Source organism: Terrapene carolina, unplaced genomic scaffold, assembly GCF_002925995.2.
Source record: "Terrapene carolina triunguis isolate 2854851 unplaced genomic scaffold, T_m_triunguis-2.0 Scaffold397, whole genome shotgun sequence".
NCBI lineage: Eukaryota > Metazoa > Chordata > Testudines > Emydidae > Terrapene > Terrapene triunguis.
In genome coordinates this window covers 1,211,970-1,230,935 of record NW_020664748.1, presented here as the reverse complement: position 1 = coordinate 1,230,935, position 18,966 = coordinate 1,211,970, and the positions used below count along the sequence as shown (strand labels likewise).

Sequence of the window (18,966 nt, the reverse complement as noted above, 5' to 3'; positions counted from 1 at the left end):
GAGCTGCAGCCCGTCTGACTGACTATCCCGGATTGTCTCACCGACTATCGAATCCCCCCAGCTCCCGCAGCCAAGTTCAAGAAAAGCTGTGGAAAGCGGGCCCCTTCCTCCGTGTGCAGAGCTGCCTCCTCGCGATGTCACGTGTTACTGGGAGACTGATGCAGAATGAAGGGAGCAGGGAGAATATTTTTATTAGTGGAATGAAACATCACCTGGTACAGCAAACTTTTCCAGCTACCTCACTCCTCAGCAGCCTACGATGGGCGACTCTCGCTGTGTAGGATCCTCGCTTTGGCATGAAATAATGCTCCCTGTTTTCCTTAATCAAGCTAAACGAACCAGCCATGGCTACCCACTGTTTTACAGCCGGTGTCTGAGTCCCACAGCCGTTTATATCACTAGCCAAGGCCTGTTCCTCTTTCACGTACACTTGGATGCGGGGAACTCTGCTCCTCAGCCCCTGTTCAGGCCAACAGCTCCGTGGGGTTACCCAGGCAGGCGCTAGTCCTCATGGGCACCCTCTGCATCAAGGAATCTCTCTTGCTGAGACATTTCTCTCTCCTCCCTCCCCGGCCACACCCTTCCTATGCCAGGCTCCTGGTGATGATTACAGTAATTAGTTAAAGGCAACCTCCCCATTTGGTTACCATGGTGACCATGGAGGCCAAGGCTAGGGCTGCATGTGCGCGTGCTGTGACTAGGTTTAATAACAGGCATCTTGCAGAGTTCACGAGTAACCGTGCGGTGATTTGCCACCAAGCAGGGGTCAGAGCGCTGTGGCTCCTGCCGACCAGGGAGTTTCACCTACCACAGCAGACACTTGGAGCTCCTCTGCATTTCAGTAGGAGACGCCATGGCAGCTGCCTCACAGCATCGCACAGCTCGCCTCTCTGGCTAGGCATTTCGAAAGCACCCAACAGCGCGGTGTCCAGCCAGTGGCCTCCGGAGGCCCTGTCGGCTCTAGGCTGCAGTATCAGAGTGAGCAGGAGTGAGAACTGGGGCTGATTCCCCCAGTGCAATGACATTGCCTGCAGAGGAGCGTCTCTCGATCTCGCTCTGAGAGAGAAGCAAAGCCGACTCTGAGCTTCCAGGCCAACAAAGGATGGGTGGATTCGGTACAGGAGGCTGGGGTGACCCACCCCCATCATAGGTAGGGATATCTCCAGGACAAGCCAACATCTGGAGCAGGCTGGTGCTTGGTTCCTAGAACTGTTTGTCAGAACAGTGAACAGAGATGGTGAGCATCCCTAGTGTACTTGTGGGGACTAGATTCCATCCTAAAACTGCTCAGTGCCAGCTGGTTTCAATCACGTTGGAGCTACTCCAGCTGTTGTAAGGAATCCTTGGGAGAGACGAGAAGCCAGCTGTGAAGTCTCCACACCCCCTCATTCCATTTGTCATTTTCACCTCTTCATTAATATTTCATTTTGTTTGTGTTCCGTAAACTAAGCTAATGAAGTCAGTTCTCCCAGGGCTGAGTGAGAGATACCGGGTCCCCTCTCCAAAATCCTCTTGATACGTTCCAGTTTCTAGAGTTCTCCAGCTGGAGATGTCCCATGGAAGCCAGCCTGAAGGAGAAGCCGAGAGGCACTTGAAGATGAAGGTGTGCAACCTTGACTAGCCAGAGATGGATGGGTCGTTATTGAATGAAGATGCACAAAATTGTCCGTGTGGGAGGCCCTGGTGCTGTGCTGCACTGTTTGGGCCATGACGCAGCATGATCTTAACTGAGCTCTATTGTGTACTGACCCGTTGTCACCAGGCAAATGCCACCACATCCACCAGGAGACAGCACTGGAACTGCTCTGTGGGTCTCTGCTTCTCCAGTCAATAGACGACACCAGGTCCTCAACTGCTGTAAATTGGCACCGCTCAGGATCTGGCCCAGTCTTCCCTCCCCAGTCATTGGGTGCAGGGGAGAGGGGTGTGTCTTCTCTCTCCTCTTCCTTTCTATCATCAGGAGAGATCCCAGCAACCACTGTGGGTGCGCAGAAATCTGGGTAAAAATCTACCTGTGTTGAGCAGCTGCACGAGGCCTATGCACCAATTAAGCCCTGCTTACTCCTTTGGGGTTTAAATGGCCACAGCCCTGGATGCAGGTCCTGGCATCGAGGTATGGTCCACGCTCCCCAGGCTGCCTTGGGTGGGTGCTCAGCGTGGGCTCACAGGAGGGGCACAAAGGCCAGAACAGCAGTTGGGAACTCCAGAGAGACAGGCTTACGCTGTGTCTACACTGCAGCCACTCCAGTGCTGTGGCTGTAGTGTAGACCCTCATGACCCCGACAAAGGGGGTTTTCCCGTTGCTGGATTTAATCCAGCTCTCAGTGAGGCCATAGCTCGGGCAATAGAAGAATCCTGGCGAGCTCGCAGGAGCTCCACGGGGGCTCAGGGTGGCTGAACGGCAGCTCTCAGGGGTGTGGGTTTTTCACAGAGGTAGGGCAGCCGACGTTTCAGTGTTAGACCAGGGCTCAGCTTGCTCCCCTAACACGTTTCCGAGCACACACCGTGTCAGGTATTTCCAAGCCCAGCCCTGTTTCATTCCAAGGGTTCCTCTTCCGTCATCACTCTGCTTCTCTCCACTCTGCTGCCCGGACTTGCCTGCCTCCCTTGCAAGACCCTCTCCTTTATGGGCTGCATCTGCTGCTCCTCCTAGCTCCTGAGTGGGACTAAGGGTGGGATCTAGTGCATCAGGCTGGAGCAATGCTGTGGGAGCCATCTGCTGGCTGGCATGGCCTGGGGGACCATGCCAAACTACTAAGGCATGAATTTGCTCCACTGGCTGACCAGTTCACAGATTTTCCAAGTTCTATGAGAGCAACTGGTTCCCCCTCCTTCTCCTGCCCCTAGAATCCCAGGCTCGCCGGACTCTCAAGAAAGATAATTTTCAACATGCCAGAAACTACCCCTCAGTGTCTGGGTTTTAGTCCTGCCTCCATGGTGAGCTCCTGCTGCTGTTGTGCTGGGCCAGCATGCTCAGACCCTTTTAATGCAGCTCCCCTGGGGAGCATTCACTCGCTAGCCTGGGAAAGTACTTTATCTGGCTGCTGCCAGGGATATGCCAGCCAAATGGGAGGAGTGTGACACTTCCCAGCAAACAGCCAGAAAATGAGTCTGTTAGCGCCTGCCACAGCCCCTGGTGCTTCCTGCCACAGCTGACAGATCAGCCCCTCTGCTCAGCCAGCCGTGGTGGAGAAGAGCAAGCAGCATCTTCTGGGGTGTGAGTTCCTGCAGCTGGGAGGAGACGCTCCCCAGCTGAACAGAAGCAACAGGGGTCAGGCTTAGGTGTGAGTGAGGCTAAGCATACAGGGAGCCGGGTGTCAGGGAACCTGCCTGCTCAGAGCCACCCTGATGATGAGGGAGTTAAGCTGGCTGCCTCTCCCCATCCTCTCAAAAAGGAGAGTTTGTCACCCAATGGCCTAGTCTGAGTTTAGCAGGCGTAGTCCCAGAACAGTGGGACCTGAGTACACCCCTGCTTTCCTGGGACCCAGAGGATTGTATAGCGCCCTCCAGCGTGGTTAAATATGCTGTGAATTACATCGGGGACCCACCTATGCTGCCTATCACAGTCTAGCCTACTGTTCTTTGAGCCCCAGAGGTTCATGAACCACAAGGAGCCCTCCAGTGCAGCCCCAGCCATTCCACTCCGTGGAACACCTGTCAGCACAGGTGAGGGATCACAAAACGCCAGCTGCGCCTCAGAGCCTGCTTCTACCGACTCGGGCTGCTGCGGCTTGCGCTAGGGTGCTCAACCCACCAGTGCCGCCATTACAGCTCAGGCTGGGGCGCAGACTCCGAAGAACTGTCCTGGGCTTCACAGCCTGAGCTCCAGCCCAGGCCTGAACACCTGCCCAGCTGTTCGTAGTGCCAGACATGAGCTCCATGAGCTTGAGTCTGTAGAGCCAGGTTCTGAGACTTGCTGCCCCAGGTTTTAAAACTCAGTGTAGACATGCCCATGAATAACGGGAGAGACCCTCCGTTTCCCCATCGGTGAGCTGTTTCCTTCGAGGATTAGAGAGATTGGGTTATCTCTAGTGGAAAGAGCACGTGCTGGGAGCCAGGAGCTCCTGAGTTCTAATCCTCAGGCTAACAGCGACTCCCTGAATGACCTTGGGTGAGTCCCTGCCTCGCTCTGTGCCTCGGTTTCCCCATCTGTAAAATGGAGGTGAGCACACTCCGCTCTCAGCAAAGTTGTGAGGTTTAGTTCACTGTCTTTTCGGAAGATGAAAGGGGAAGAGAATGAAAATGTAAGAAATGTGGATATCGTTATCCCCCTGTTCCCTTTTCTAACCAGAGCGTCTTGATACAACCCCTGGCATCTCAGCAGATCCCAGGCTAATGCACACAGCATCCCTGAGTGCAGTCACTTTCGGGGTGGAGGGTGAGAATTAACTGCACAACAGCCAGGGAAGGAAGGAAATGTTTCCCCAGTGACCCCGGGGCTTACGAATCATGCCAGGTCCATGGAGAACGGACAGAGCCTCCATCACTTCCAGGTGAAGGCTGAGTCCTCCTGGCGGGTTGCAGCGAGTCTGTGGTCTGATTTTCAGAGGGGCGGAGGCCGGAAGCTCCCCGGGGGCGCTGCATTTGTCCCCCCAAGCTCTGAAAGAGAAGCCAGGGGTTATTGTGAACCCGAGGCATGGCGTGAAAACCCACCCCCTCCATCTGATGGAAAGTCCTGTCTGGAGGAGCGAAGGCAGGTAGTCCCCAGGCACGGATGCCTGGCGTATCTGCAACGTTTGGACGTGCACTCTGTAAAAGACATCAGCCTGGTGTTAGATCCAGGGTGGGTCTGCAGAGCTCAGACACCACCATGATGGGCAAGGCAGAAGAGAAGAGCAATAGCACAAATCGCTTGCAGCAGTGACCTGGCCCCGAGCTAACCTCACAGCCAAGGGCAGATGTCCAATCCCAAGCTAGACTGGGCGAACCAGAAGAACCTCCACTCCAAGTGTACGTACGGAGCCTTACAGGAGAGCTCAGACCGGGATGTTTGTTAATGATTTTTAAGGAATGAAAGGTCGCTCCCCAAGGTCACGGTCTCTGCCAGGCAGCACAAGGGAGGCGGTCTCATTCCCACACAGGGAGACTCGGGCAGACACTCTCACTCTGTCTCTCACACATGCACAGATTCGCTTTCAGGTTGGCACCTTTTGCTTTCAAAGCCAAATCTATCCAGGAGATAATAGCTACCAACGGGGCTCTCCGCTTGCCAAATGGAACATATCCTGACTCAAACGGGCACAGTTCCTACTGTAATTGCTTGGTAAAAAGGAGCTACCAGCTGTCACCGTTTAGGGGGAGGGAGATGGGGGGAGGGAGGACGAGACAGAGAAAGTGATTCACATGATCTCATTTCTATGCCGAGCCTCACTGTAGTAAAAATGGGTAGCTGACCAACGTGCAGGGTGCCAGCAGCCTTTTCTAAAGGAATCGCTTAGGAAGAGCCAAGGAGAAGGTGCCAGCTTCAGCTGCGCCAAAAGCATAGGCGGGTTTCTTTTTCTCTGAAGCTCCATGAGAGAAAACAGAGATTGAGAGAGAGCGAGGGAGCGTGCCTGCAAACCTGCTGGGGTGTTTGAGCCATCCTCTTCCCAGCCACGTGGCCCTGCAGCCTAATACAGGCAACACACAAAGGGCTTCCTTCATGACTCTCACAAAGGAAGCTATTTTTTAAATAACAAAGGGTTTAGTCAGGACAGTAAGTGTCATTATTCCCATTTCACAGATGGGGAAACTGAGGGGAAGGAATATGCTGCCAAGGTCACACAGTGAGTCAGGGTAAGAAACTCAGGAGTCCCGGTTGCCTGCATTAACAATCCTCCCACAGCAGTGAATGGAGCCCAGGAGTCCTGGCTCCTAGTCCCCCTGGCTTAGTTGTGAGCCTACACTCCCACCCAGAGCTGGGAACAGAACCCAGGAGTCCTGATGCCCAGGTCCCCGGGGACCTGATGACTAACCCATGCTTCTTTCCAGAGCTGGGAATAGAACCCAGGAGTCCTGACTCCCCCCGCTCTAACCCACAAAACAGACTTCCTCCAGGAGCCAGGAATGCCCCCAAGTCCTGATGCTCTCCTCCTAAAAGCAGTGGGGCCAGCTCCTTAGCTCAGGGGCACTATGCCAACTGCACCAGCTGAGCTGGAGTATTGAGTGCAGCTTCTAAGTGTCTTGGGAGGGTGAGGAGAGGGCGACCGTTTCCTGATGACCCCCTGCCAACCAGCAGCATGGTCCAGTAATTACACAAACAGCCGCTCAAGGACACATGTCCAGCACTGTGGGCAGCTGACCCCATGGAGTAATTAAATAGATGACCTGCTGCACAAGGGGGTGGGGGGGTGAAGTGTAATTAATGTATGTAAATGGCTGGGATGGGGCTGCGGCCATGCAAAGCACCATCACTGCACGCTTCATCCCAAGCGTCCCTCTGCGGGAAGGCAAGTGGCATTTTGGAAGTAGGAGGGGGCCGCTCGCTGCTCCACGATTAACTCTTTGCCTTCTTCTCTCCTCCCCTTGCTTTTCCCACGGCAGGGGGCTGGCTGCACTGCCCTGGTGGTGGCCGTGGTGGCCAGGAAACTGGAACTCACCAAAGCCGAGAAGCACGTGCACAACTTCATGATGGACACTCAGCTGACGAAGCGGGTAAGGTGCTCCAGGCAGTGGGGCGTCCGTCACGGCTGGTTGGGGTAAAAATCCCCAAATGTAACCGCAGGAAACCTTAAGCCAGCTGGTGTAAATCCACTTTGATCTCAATGGAACTATGCTACTCTAGGCCTGCTGAGAGTCTGGCCTGACCGTTCTCATCTTGTAAACTAGATTGTGACATCACAATGAGACCGGACGTTGATCCGGGAGGAGAAAACTTGCCTGTACCCAGAAACTCCTCAAGCATCAACAATGCTGGCTGAAGGGGGCCGCTGGCCATTTGCACTGTAAGCTTTTCTTGAGCCCTGACAGAAAAATATCATGGAATGCTGCAGTGTTTCTGTTTCCCCACATTTCTGCAGGAAGGTTTTCCTCTCCAAAGTGCCCTTCTCTAAATCATTTCCCCCCTTGGTCACTCCAGGTAATTTTCCTCATTTCCTTATGGAAGTGGCTAGTTAAAATGAAAAACCAAAGTCTCCTCTCTGGGGCAGAGCTCAAAAGATCACTGAGCTGGTGCCTTGGTGCAGGTCGGCCTGCAAAGACAGCACTCAAAGGGGAAAACGCTCCTGTAGAGCAGGCAGAAATGTGTCCATCACAGAGCAATGGAGCACATTAACAGGTCAGGAGCTGTTTCTTGAAGGACAGCTTTTGTGACAAGTTTTCCCAACACTTCTGTCTGCATGAAGATCACGAATATTTTTCCCAAGAAGGATCCTGAAACACCACCGCCACCAGTGTCAAAGCCCTGCTGTGCTCAACAGGTCTCTGTCAAGCGGCCGCCCATTGGGAGCTTCATTAGAAACTGAGCTCGGCTTTAATCCTCTGCAGCCTGAATTAAGCGTGGAGTGATTTTTATTGTGGAGTCGTAGCAATGCATGGCCAGTTGTCCCTGCAGCCCCGTTTCACTGGGGAATTATTCATGAGAATGAGAGTTGAGCTGCTTTGCTTTGCATCCGAAGAAGTGGGATGTAGCCCACGAAAGCTTATGCTCACATAAATTTGTTAGTCTCTAAGGTGCCACAAGTCCTCCTGTTCTTTTTGCTTTGACTATAAATTGTGTTGGCGGAGGGCTTTTTTTTTAGGAGAATATACAGAGGTCAAAAGGAAAGTTTAGGGACATATTCTTTTGCTGTCGATACAAAAAATACGGCCTACTTCACGCTACAATGGCACGGCAACAGCTGTAGCATAATAGAAAATAAATTGTATAAGCCGTACATGGTCTGAATGCTGTGCAGGCTTGGAAGAGGAGCTGTCAAGTCTGTAATGAGCAAGTAACACCAGCTCTTTCTCAATCTTCTGCTCCAAAAGTCTCCTGTTTACAAGGGACTTAGGAAAATCTGGAAAGCCCAGCTGTGCACCCGAGCAGAGGAAGTGCCACAACCCTGTCCTAGGAGGAGACAGGCTGCCTTTCCCCTCTCAGAAGGGGATCCTCCTCTTCATCTCTCCAGAGCAGGCCTGTGCTGACTGGAGGCACAGTGCTTATTTACATGCTTTGGATCCCAGCTGGGCAGGGCCTAATGATCACTCAGAGGTTCTCTGCACTTCAGCAGCAGGGCCAGCATTTCAGACAGCTGCCCATCCAATTACTAGTCGTTCTTTATGCTGGGATGGTACCCACTGTGTACTAAGCACTGTACAGACACACAGGAAGACACTGGCCCTGCTCCCAAGATCTCATGATCAGAAAAGCTCAGACAGACTGTAAGGCAGAAGGGATACCTACAGCAACTGAGCACTCCAGGGCTGAGAGGGCCACAGGGCCAAGTACTAAACAAAGGAATCTATAATACAAACAGAGAGCACGATACATTCATTATAAAATATAGTTTTGTTTGTTTACTGTAAGTTTCAAATCCTTTGGTAGGACTTATTCTGCCTTTGCTGTAGGAGCAGTGGAAAAGTCTCCTGAAGAATTAGTTCTACGTGAACAAGATATTGTGTTATTTAGAGCCATACTGGGCGGGTTGGCCAGCAGAGGGATTCAACAGAACATCGAATCCGGGGCTTACCACGTTTTGGACTAACTTCTCAGTTGGTATAAATGGGTGCAGCTCTGATTTCAGTGGAATTTCATCCATTTACATCAGCATAGAATTTGGCCTCATGTCTCTGATTTCCAGTATCTGCTCCCAAAAAGGGCTGGAGGGAAAGCTGCAGAGCCAGAAACTTTTCCCACTCAGGGCAGTGCAGGGATTTCGGTGACGCTCCCCTCATGGAACCTTCCAGAGGCAAACCAGGAGGTAAAGTGACCTTGTTAATCGTGGCCTAGCACGCGCAGACCCCCACTCGCACCTCTGCCCGGGGGAGTTCATTCTTAAAGCCATTTTCCATTTTCTTCAAGAGCCTCCAGATGAGCCCTCGTGTTGAGCTAGAATGATGCATAGACCAAGCCAGCCTGGAGCGCAGCAGGTAGCAGTAGGTTCTGACAGCTGTAGGGGAGTCTAGCCAGGAAGCCGCTCCACGAGGAGAGGATGGAGTCAGCGCAGTTACACCTCTCGCCGTGAGTAGTCAGGTTCACACTTGTATAAATAGGTGCAACTCAGCTGAAGCGAAGGGAATTGCTTACACTAGGGTTGAATTTGGCCCATTAACTTTTCATGAGTCAGAGTGGATGATCCTTGCAAAGCATGCTGAGCTAATCTTTCCACTTACACCAGTGTGGCACTAGTGCAACTCTCCTGACTTTAGCCGAGTTACACTACAAACTTGTGCTGGTGTAATTATGGAAAATCCACACCCCTGAGCAAGGTAATTACACCGCCTCGCCCCCAGTGCACACAGCTGCTACCTCTCGGGGAGGCGGAGGTAGGTAGTGTCTCCACTAAGCTCTACAGAGGAGCAGCTGCACCAGTACAGCGCTGTGAGTACAGACAAAACCCTAAGCCTGGATTTCACCAGCATGAATGAGAGAGTTTCTCAGAGGGGAAGAAATCAGTGAGGACCCAGTCTTTGCAGCCTAGCCATGGAACTGCACTAGAAATCTGGCAGTGTATAATCACTTTATACCCTGTGGTGACTGTACCTAATGTCATTTCAAATGTGAGTGGCGCCAGCAATGTTTTGTACGAGTGAGATGGCAGTGAAGCAAAGGTAGGTACATGACTTTGGACTGGCTCAGCAACACGACTTGGAAACTCAATTTTCAAATGTGTCTGGATCCTGTGGAGACTTAGCAGTAGAGGAGATCGAGACCACGGGCAGGGAATTGAATTGAAACTGTCAGAGATGAAGAACGTTACACAAATCTTGAGTGCAGTGCCCTCTTGCTGAAGAGAGGGAGAAATCTAGGAGGAAAACCAGATGCCTCCCATAAGCAGCAGAGAACTGAAATGATCATCTTCATAGCCAGGGACTTGGGGCAGTCAGAAGAGCAAAACTAGCTTCCTCTGTGCTCATTTTTAAGGGATTTTAAAACATGGTGAAAAAATAAGCCGGCAGGTTGATGTGGGACGTATTTTTCCAAGGACCATGCAGTGGATTGGTCCCTTTTGGTGATAAAACCGTGATTCTGTTATAAAGCAACAAACCCCCTGAAGTGATGGTTTGGAAGGAAAATGGAGGAAGCCTAATTGTCCATGCACCCTCCTTACAGCTTCTTTTCTGGTCTCTCCATTCTCCTCACTAGAGCAGCGCCCCGTGTTACTTGCCCTCCGCCCCATTCCCCAACCCTCATGTATGTTTTATTTGTTAAATGTGCTCTAGGACCTACAGAAATCAAAGGCAGCTGCAGATAAAATCCAAGTGGAAAATCTGGTGGAAAACTAAGAGCCCCCTGAAAAGTTTAGGGATAAAATTGTCATACCCCACAGAATATCCAGGGATCTTGGGGAGATTCTGGTGCCTCACTCCTTCCTCAGGAAATCTGCACTTTCCTCCTTTCCATCCCTCCCAGCCCCAGTGTCACTGCGAAGAGACATTCGTTTCTGCAGGGTGCCCATTCTGAGCTTGAGTGTCTGGCAAGGGAGGAATGTCTTGCGAAGAGCAAGCTGCCAAAAGGGTGTTGTGCAGGAAATGCAGAGTGCCTGCCTTGCAGGGAGACCACAGCCACAGTGGCGTTTATGGTGACATAAGCAATACAAAAAGCAAACAGTGGTTAAAACCTGTTCCTCCTCCTCCTGTGGCTATTGATCTGCTGGCTTTGTACCAGGTGGACTGTGGCCAATTCATTTCAAAGCAAGCACCAAAGCTGCATTTAACAGCAGACTCTTCAAGCCAGGTTCATGCACAGACTCTCTCGGACCGAGCCACCAGCAGGGGGTTAATAAATTCAGTGATGTCCGTGTTGCACTGTGGTTTGTACGTGTGTGTTCGCAGGCGGAGGATCCTGTTTTCCCACACCTGACAGCCCGGCCTAGCCAAGACGAGAGCACGTGAAGTCCTGATTTAAGAAATACCTGGATTTGATTACTCTGGGCACAACCACCAGCCTAATGTGAAATTGAATTATAAACCCATGTATGGAAAGTGCAGTACTTGGGGGTGGTAGAAAGAGGAGAGCCCTGGTTCATTCTCTCGCCAGCACCGGCAATGATAGAACAGGCCTGTGTTCAGGTGTGACCTGCTACCGGAGACAAGTAAACCTGGGAAGCACGTGACGGAGAGTCACTAACATCTGACGGCTGCTGGGGGGGTCTCAGTCAAGTCCCTAGTGGACAAGTGGCCATAACAAAAGCAAACGATTGGCTGGTTGGCAGTCTCAGCAGCGAGGCCAAAGACGGAGTGAGCCATGAAGACTGCTGCCCCACGGTCAGTCCCTCCAAGCAGTGGCGACGCCTGGTACTCACAACCTCTCTTTGTTCTCCTGCCCCAGCAATCTGCAATGCGTTTGGAAATGTCTGAGCAGTGGTTATCTGTGCTTAAACTCCCGACACAGAGCAAAACATGCAAAAACCCAAAAGGTAACAGCTAATTACAAATCAGTTTGTCTTTCCTGCAACCAAGGAACGCTTCCCCCTGCTCTTTTCACTAATTACTCAAGATGTCTGTGTTTAAATGAAGACTTTGTCCCTAGCCGTCTGGATCCTGTTGGTCTGTCTCAAATCGGTGGTGCACTGAGTGATATCAGCCGTTTCCATGCCATCAGCAGGAATATGTGGCTTTATTGCATGGAGAGGGCGCTGCAAAGGGGAAAAGCTCTGGCTTTAATCATTGGGGATAAGTACAGGAAATTGCAGTGGTGCTGTCCCCATTTCCAGTGTAACCAAACCTACCTGTGTGTGAAACAGCTGTCACAATGGTTTGGCTACCGTGGGGAAGGAGCAGCTGGCACTGGGGGTGGATTCCTCTCTGCATGTGAGGCATGTTCACACCGGCGGCCGATACAGAATCCATGCCCTCTCGGGGACAGGGCTAAATATCTGCCAGGCAAGGTTCCCTCTAATTTTTTACATCCATGTGCAGAATGAATTTTGTTATGTGCACCAAAATGGAGGTGACGTGTGGTGGGGGTGGGGCCAAGAGGTTCACAGTGTGGCAGGGGGCTCAGGGCTGGGGCACATGGTTGGGGTGGGGGAGGGCTCTGGCTGGGGGTGCGGGCTCTAGGGTGGGGCCAGGGATGAGGAGTTTGGGGTGCAGGCTGCCCTGGGGCTGCGGCAGGGAGAGAGGACTTCCCCCAGCTCTCTCACTGCAGCCCAGGTCCAGGCGCCTCTCATCAGCTGCAGCAGCTCCGGGTCTGGGAGAGAGGCGCCTCTTGCACCTGCGTGCCTCTTGATAGCCTGCTGTGTGCCCACGCAGCTTAGAGGGAACGTAGCTGCCAGGGACTCTCAGTGGCTTGTGGGGATGGCCTGGAACTGGTTCCATGAAGAACGTGGTCCTGCCCAGCACAGGGTAGACTGTTGCACATTTAGGCGCAAGGTAAAAACTGAGGGGCAGGCTAGGGAGTGTGTGGGAACCCAAACAAGAACACTGCTGCGTGGTCCCGAATCCACTCCTGCCTCGCCTGCAAAGTGCCCAGCAAAGCACCTTGTCAGCATAAGGAGGAGCCCACTCATCCCGTGTCTCCTCAGACCTGCCCATTCGCCACCAACCCTCTTTCTTACCCGTCGCTCTTGTGAGCAAGGGCTCGATCCTGCCAAGTGCCAAGCAGTGCTGTAAGGTGCCGAGTGCCCTCAGTTCTGACTGACTTTAATGGAGGGGAGGGTGCTCAGCAGCTTGTAGGACCAGTACAGACCAATCCAAACCATTGGCCCAGGCCTAACGTACAAGATACTGCATCCCATATGCTCTCTGAGCCAGGTGGAGGAACTAACCTGCAGCTGGGTCTCCACTTTTGTCTTGCAGATCAAGAATGCTGCAGCCAACGTCCTTCGGGAAACGTGGTTTATCTACAAACACACAAAGCTGCTAAAGAAGATTGATCATGCCAAAGTCAGGAAGCATCAGAGAAAGTTCCTTCAAGCCATTCACCAGTAAGTGGAATCCACTCCAAAGGGCGACCAGAAGAACAGTGGGGTGGGAGGGAGAATGACCAACATGGTCCAGACCTCGATGTTCCAGCTCCGTTCATAGAGAAGAAAATCTGAGCAATTTTCCATTTCCTTGCCAGCTGCCATTATAAATATGCTTGTCTCTTGTGACCCATTTGGTGTGTGGGGCTAATCCCAGCTGGATTTCCAGAGCAGTTAATGCTGATGGAGGGACCAGCACACGGAAAAAGGACATGGCTGTATCAGCGTTTTCTTCTTCCACAGGCTGCGCAGTGTGAAGATGGAGCAGAGGAAGCTGAGTGACCAGGCCAACACGCTGGTTGACCTTTCCAAGGCAAGTCCCTGAAGTTCTCTCCGAGGCCCACAGGGCTGCAAGCCTTCCATCTCCATTTACTGTATAATCAATCAGTCGGAGCTGGCTGAACGCAATAGACAAAAGGTCAAACACTAGGCATCTGGAAATGACAGTTGAGGTATTACTCATACCCTGCAGCGAGGGATAAGGCCCCTGGTTGTAGCTGTTACTGCACTCGGAGATTGGGGCAGTGTGGATTCTAACAGAGGCTGGAGTTGGACAGGTACAATAGTATTGTGTCTCATCTCTGGAACGGGAACGGCTGGCGCAGATGGGGTGTGCCAGTTCCCTTTGCAGCCCACACACAGCAAAGCAGGATCTGGGATCAATCTTTTAAGGTCAGGCTTCTCAAAGGGGCTTTAGGCAGAGAGGTGCCCAATTCCCACTGAAAATCAGCAGCAGCTGGACTAGCTCAGGCCCTGTTGAAAATGACAGCCTAAAACATTAGCCAAAGATGCTCTTCATTTGAAGACAAAATTCTGGTAAAGTCTCACCCATGCAGACAGGGGCTTATCCCAGAGACAGAATATCAATGGAGCCGCAGCAGCGTCACAATATGCATGTCTTCAAAGAACTGCAAGAGCTAAAAGCTCCCAGGCCTGGAAGGCCCAGCTGCTCCATTGGCAGGGCTCAGATGTTAGGAGGACATTATTTCTGGTTACTCTCATCTCGATCCCGGGTTAGATTTCGTAGCAGTGGGAAACCTAGTTGGAGAGCCAGACTAAGAGCTCAGTTTTCACGTGCGGTGTCCTGCTGAAAAAAAGATTTAATTTAGGGAGCAGCTTGGTGCTTCCTCTCCCTGACAAATAGAAGTTGGGTTGCTGTCAATGCAATGGCTTGTCTTTACGGCGGAGATGGGCTAAGACAGTAGGTCCCCAATGGGGATTATCCTTATGATGCAAATATCAGTGTCCCAAATTACCCACAAGCAACTCAGGAACTACCCACACAGCAGTGTAGCCTAAAACCAGGGGAAGATCCGGTCCAACCCAGAAAGCAGGTCCCTCTTCTGTTCGTTGTTGTATTATGGGTGTGCCCAAAGGCCCCAGTCAGGATGAGGGCCCTGTTGTACTCGGTGTTGTACAAACACAGGTGACTTCTTCATGGCCTCCAAGGCTTTCAGTGCAGAAGATGAAGGGCTAGAGGTGGAGGCAGAACACATGCAAATCCCTGTGGGGGTGATAGGCATAGCTGAGGCTGGGGATCATGTTTAATCATTTCCGCAGCGTGCAGATGGATCATAACACAGAACAAGCTGCAGAGCATTAGCCAGAGGCGAAGCTGCGCAGGCTGCTTGCACCGCTAGTAAATAAATCGAAGTATCTGATACAATCAAGCCTAGGCTGAGTCCTGCCAGAAAAGAGTTAAATCAGACGGTTCCAGCTGCTGCCAGTGTGTGCACCTTGCAGCCGAGAGGTGAACTCTGATGTTCTGCTGATCAATGTCTTTCTTATTGGGATGCTCTGGACCAGCCAGAAGTCTCACATCTTTCGTCTCTGTCCAGGCTTCCCCCGGCATTCAGTCACCAGGCAACGAATTAGAAGAGCATAGCATCTCTGGTAAAAACCTGTTAAAGGAATAAACTCGTTAGAGCAAAATCCTGTAACAGGCTTTTCTTTTAACGGGTCATTGATTCATTTTAAAGACTTCTCTCTTGATTTGGAAAATACGCTTGTGCCTCGCTACACAGGAAACATCTTCACTTATTGACTCAGCACTTTTGTTGCAATTTGCTCTGTTGCACTGGAAGTTCAGTCTCTGAACAGAGATTTCCCTCTTCCCAGTATCCATGTGAAAAGGCTTCACTGTTCACACACTGCTCTATTTGTTACAAGTATTGGTTTAGCTAGGTGCAACTGTGCCCGAACTCCCTCTAATCAAACTTTCACCTCCCTGCTGTAATTTTCCCTCTATTCTATTCTTTCTTCTCCCCTTTTAGCCACCTGTATTTGGCTGTTCCCATCTCTATTTTATGAACAGCATCAGAATCACAAGGTGGAGGTGTGCAGAAATCAATTCACTGAGGTTGCATGTGTGCGCACCCATGTCAGACCACACCAAGAGCAAAAAAGACCAAATGTGATGGAAGACTCTGTAATTTCCAAAAGAGCTGGTATTTCCATACGCCAGATTCCAGAGAGGCTGCCTTGCCTAATGGTTAGAGTAGGGGCAAGCCCAACTTTGATACTGCCTCACCGTGTGACCCTGAACAAATCAGTTCCCCTCCAGGCGCCTTAGACAACACTTACTTTTGTGAAGCGCTTTGAGATCTTTCCATGGAAGGTGCTACCTGAGTGTGAAGCAGCATTGTTATTTAGATCTAGTCTTACATGCTCTGACTCTGATGATTCCAAGCGTTCCCAAAAGACAGCAGCCAGTTTTAATTTCTTAATTTTTGGCCATTAGCTGGTTAGGAGCTGCTCAGTTGGGAGAATGTTCTGTCCTTAATCTTCCCAGGATTTGCCAACAAGATGTATTTTCAAGGTTTCTACAGCCGACAGCTCGGCGGGACAGAGAGTAAACATCCAGCGTTTGCCCTTTAGCTTTCGCTGGGTGAAATGTTTTCTTCTTAGTCCCAGTACAGAACTCTCGGCCTCTGAGGCTTCATTCCAGGGTTAGCCAGCTTGTTGCTCTCCCCAGCCCATCAGAAATGCAACCAAAGAGATTCACCCCCAAATATTTCTGATCTCCAAGAGAGACAGGGCAGGTCTTTCATATGCAACATCCTGCCGGCTGCTGCTCCATTCTTGCAGGTCTTTGCCAGCTGTGCCAGCTCAGCTGTAAACAGGGCTTTTACCTCCCACTTGTTCTGGTTGTGAGTGTCTTCTGCACTAATCCCTGTGATGTCTTCTTTGTCCCCCAGATGCAGAACGTTATGTATGACCTGATCACAGAGCTCAATGATCGGAGTGAGGACTTGGAGAAGCAGATTGGCAGCCTAGAGTCCAAACTGGAGCAGCTCACCACTAGCTTCAACTCTCTTCCCCTGCTCATCGCCGAAACCCTGCGCCACCAGCAGCAGCAGCTCCTCGCAGCTGTTATTGAGGCTCGTGGCATCAGTATGGCAGGGGGAACCCCCCAGACGCCCCTGTCCGACAGTCCGATTGGGGTCAGCTCCACCTCCTTCCCAACTCCTTACACCAGTTCAAGCAGCTGCTAAATTGCAGACTGAGCCCCCAAGCCCTAGGAAGACAGACAAGAAGAGCTACTTGTGGGTCTTCAGAGTCAAGTCAACTTTCTTCCGGCCCTCTGGCCGCCACAGAAACATCCAGGCCAAGCCAATGCTGAAAGCATGACCGAACTAACGCCGAGGTTAGCTCAGAGCCCTCGGCGTTCAACAACGCCTTGGACCCAGAAATCCAATCTCTGTTTCGGTGCCTCTACCTGCGATGAGAAGGAAGCGGATGTGAGGGGAAGCCTCTGGCAAGGCCCTTGCTGCAGTGTTTGGTGGAGGACAGAAATCCACACTCAATCTCAGGTCTTCAAATAGAAAACACAAAAACAGTCCGAAGCACTGAAGCAATGGAGCTGCACCAGAGGGAGAGTACTCCACAGCGCGGGCTGTGAGCCATGGGCAAAAGGGGGGCTTATCTCCGGGGCCTTCCTTCGTCCCCACTCCTCCCAGCCCTGTTCGCTAAGTGTCTTGCCAAGGACGAGTGGGGGAGGAGGACAATTAGTTTGCCACGACTGCTATCCCTTTGCCTCCTGCACCTCCCACAGCCCTACCGGGGAACTGCCAATATCTCGCCTTCTTGCACAGGCTCTGAGCTCAGAGGCCCGTTTGCCACCCCACCCCCTGCCAAAACACTGCCACACACACACATTTCCAGCTAGGGGAGGGTGCTTCATTTGCTTTATTCTGAGTCTCTTTAGAGGAGTGAGTCCATATTCTGCCTGAAGCCACGTGCTGGAGCGCAGCATCTGGGGCATGCCGGCTTCGCGGGGGTGTTTATTGCATTACAGGGCGGTTACAGGCAGATGAAACACACTGCAAGTCAATCCAACATGGATTGTTAAAAATGCACTGCCACTCCAGTGAAGCCATGCGAGGCATCCGAGTTCCAAGCACCCTGAGTCAGCGGGGCAGCGAGGGTTGCAGAAGCAATGCATTCAGCCAAGGGTCAGGGAGGGCTTTGTGGAATGGAACCAGATGGCTCCTCCTGGAGCTGCATCCAGTCCTGTTGACTGGAGCAAAGGTCACTGCACTGCAGGGCTTTCAAGGGGGCACCCTGCATTCCTCCTGAAAACCCCTCTGAGGAGTAGAAAAAGTTTTGTGGTGGATCTTGAATTACCTGCATCAGCCACACACCAGGGCCACCATTTATAGTCTCAGCAAATAATCCAGTACCTCTCCAGTCCAGGTACTCTTTGAAGAGGCTTCAGAACTGAAAGGTGAAACACCCAGGGCCAATTAGAGAGAGGGTCTTAACATGTGACATAATTTAAAAATTCTCCCCCCTGCCTTCAGCTTGTCTGACAACAATGACATTCTACTAGCTCAAACAGTGCTTGACCTAACCATGAGGTTGCTTTAATGGGAGGTAGTAATCGGGAGAAACAGAAAAGAATGTTGATTAGGACACTTCATCAGTTTAAAACAAAAGACGAATTCATTGCAGTGATTCTGTTGGGTCTTGGTAGATAGCAGCAGAACCACCCCGGGGTAAATGATGCAATGCGCGGCTTCGCAGGCAGCTAGACCAGTGGTTCTCAAACTTTTGTACTGGTGACCCCTTTCACATAGCAAGCCTCTGAGTGCGACCCCCCCTTATACATTAAAAACACTTTTTTAGAAATGTAACACCATTATAAATGCTGAAGGCAAAGCGGTTTTGGGGTGGAGGCTGACAGCTCGTGACCCCCTGAGGGGTCCCGATCCCCAATTTGAGATCCCCTGAGCTAGACAGATATCCACAGCCCGAGATGCTGCCCTTTATGGCCATCTGCTGGGGGAGCTGCCTTCAACAGCAATGGTCAGGAGTGGGGATGGACGTGCGAGTTACCGCCCCTGGCTGTGGGAGAGGGCAGTCCATGAGAGAGAGATGGCTAATCTTTGCTGGTTGTCACCTCCCAGCTTCCTCTGGGAACTAAAATGTTCCCTTCTCCCTCTGACGTTTTCACTTCTTTAAAAACTCTTTGTTCAGCCCCAGCTCCTGCCTTTGTTGTTTTAATGCCTTGTCTGGTCTTTGTTCAGAGGCCTGGGGGCAGCCGCAAGGCGCTGGCTTGCTTTCTTAGAACTCCGGGGATGGGGTTGGCTGCTCTCAATGAGAACTCAGCAGAGGATATTTATATATTTTTAAACGGATGAAGTAACCATGTAATTACTCTGTGCTATTAATTACACATCACCCAGCGGTGTCTGCTAATTGTACTGAAAGTCACTCTGTTACTCCAGGCACTTAGCCTGGAAACTTCTCCTCTGTAACTCTCTCACTTCTATAAAGAACACTGGATTCCATAGGGACCTAGGCAGGGATCTATCAGCAGCAGAGGGGTTTACATGCAAAACTCTCCTTGTTGCTGCTGGTAGGTCAAACCCTACACTGA

General features: G+C 51.5%; 1 protein-coding gene across 1 annotated transcript in view; it reads left to right on the top strand.

Annotated features, from left to right (window-relative positions):
• KCNN3 (potassium calcium-activated channel subfamily N member 3) overlaps window positions 1–18,175 on the top strand; it is a 54,417-nt gene extending 36,242 nt beyond the window's left edge. Inside the window, exons 4-7 of the mRNA XM_024203145.2 lie at window positions 6,523–6,633; window positions 12,919–13,046; window positions 13,329–13,398; window positions 16,283–18,175. Of these exons, the coding sequence (XP_024058913.2) occupies window positions 6,523–6,633; window positions 12,919–13,046; window positions 13,329–13,398; window positions 16,283–16,579 (606 nt within the window). The 3' untranslated portion in view covers window positions 16,580–18,175. The remainder of the gene's footprint in view (window positions 1–6,522; window positions 6,634–12,918; window positions 13,047–13,328; window positions 13,399–16,282) is intronic.
• Window positions 18,176–18,966: the final 791 nt, after the last annotated feature.